Here is a 262-nt window from a genome sequence, read left to right on the forward strand (position 1 = left end):
CCGGCCGCGGGGAGGGTGGCGCCGTCCCTACCTTGCTGAGGACGCCGCAGAGCTCAACAGGCGGCCCAGACTCGGTCTCGGGGTCCTCCTCGGAGGCGGACGAGTTCCAGCTCTGGTTGTCCGACATGGGGGCCCTACCCGCAGCCGCCGCCGAGCAGGGAATCGCGGCGCGGCCCCCGCTCACCGCAGCCGCCTCCCGCTGCAGCCACGGGCTCCACCTGCGCAGCCCCGCACCCGACCTGGCTGCAGCCGCCGCGGGTTG

The 262-nt window shown here is 75.6% G+C and overlaps 1 protein-coding gene across 2 annotated transcripts in view; it reads right to left on the bottom strand.

Moving 5' to 3' along the window:
- The window catches only part of COL4A3BP (collagen type IV alpha 3 binding protein), a 162764-nt gene extending 162508 nt beyond the window's left edge, over positions 1 to 256 (bottom strand). For both annotated transcript variants that reach the window (XM_019517705.1, XM_019517703.1), the window contains exon 1: positions 32 to 256. In XM_019517705.1, the coding sequence (XP_019373250.1) occupies positions 32 to 127 (96 nt within the window). In that variant the 5' untranslated portion in view covers positions 128 to 256. The remainder of the gene's footprint in view (positions 1 to 31) is intronic.
- Positions 257 to 262: the final 6 nt, after the last annotated feature.

The sequence above is a fragment of the Gavialis gangeticus genome, unplaced genomic scaffold, assembly GCF_001723915.1.
Source record: "Gavialis gangeticus isolate Ggan-Ray unplaced genomic scaffold, GavGan_comp1, whole genome shotgun sequence".
Taxonomy (NCBI): Eukaryota; Metazoa; Chordata; order Crocodylia; family Gavialidae; genus Gavialis; species Gavialis gangeticus.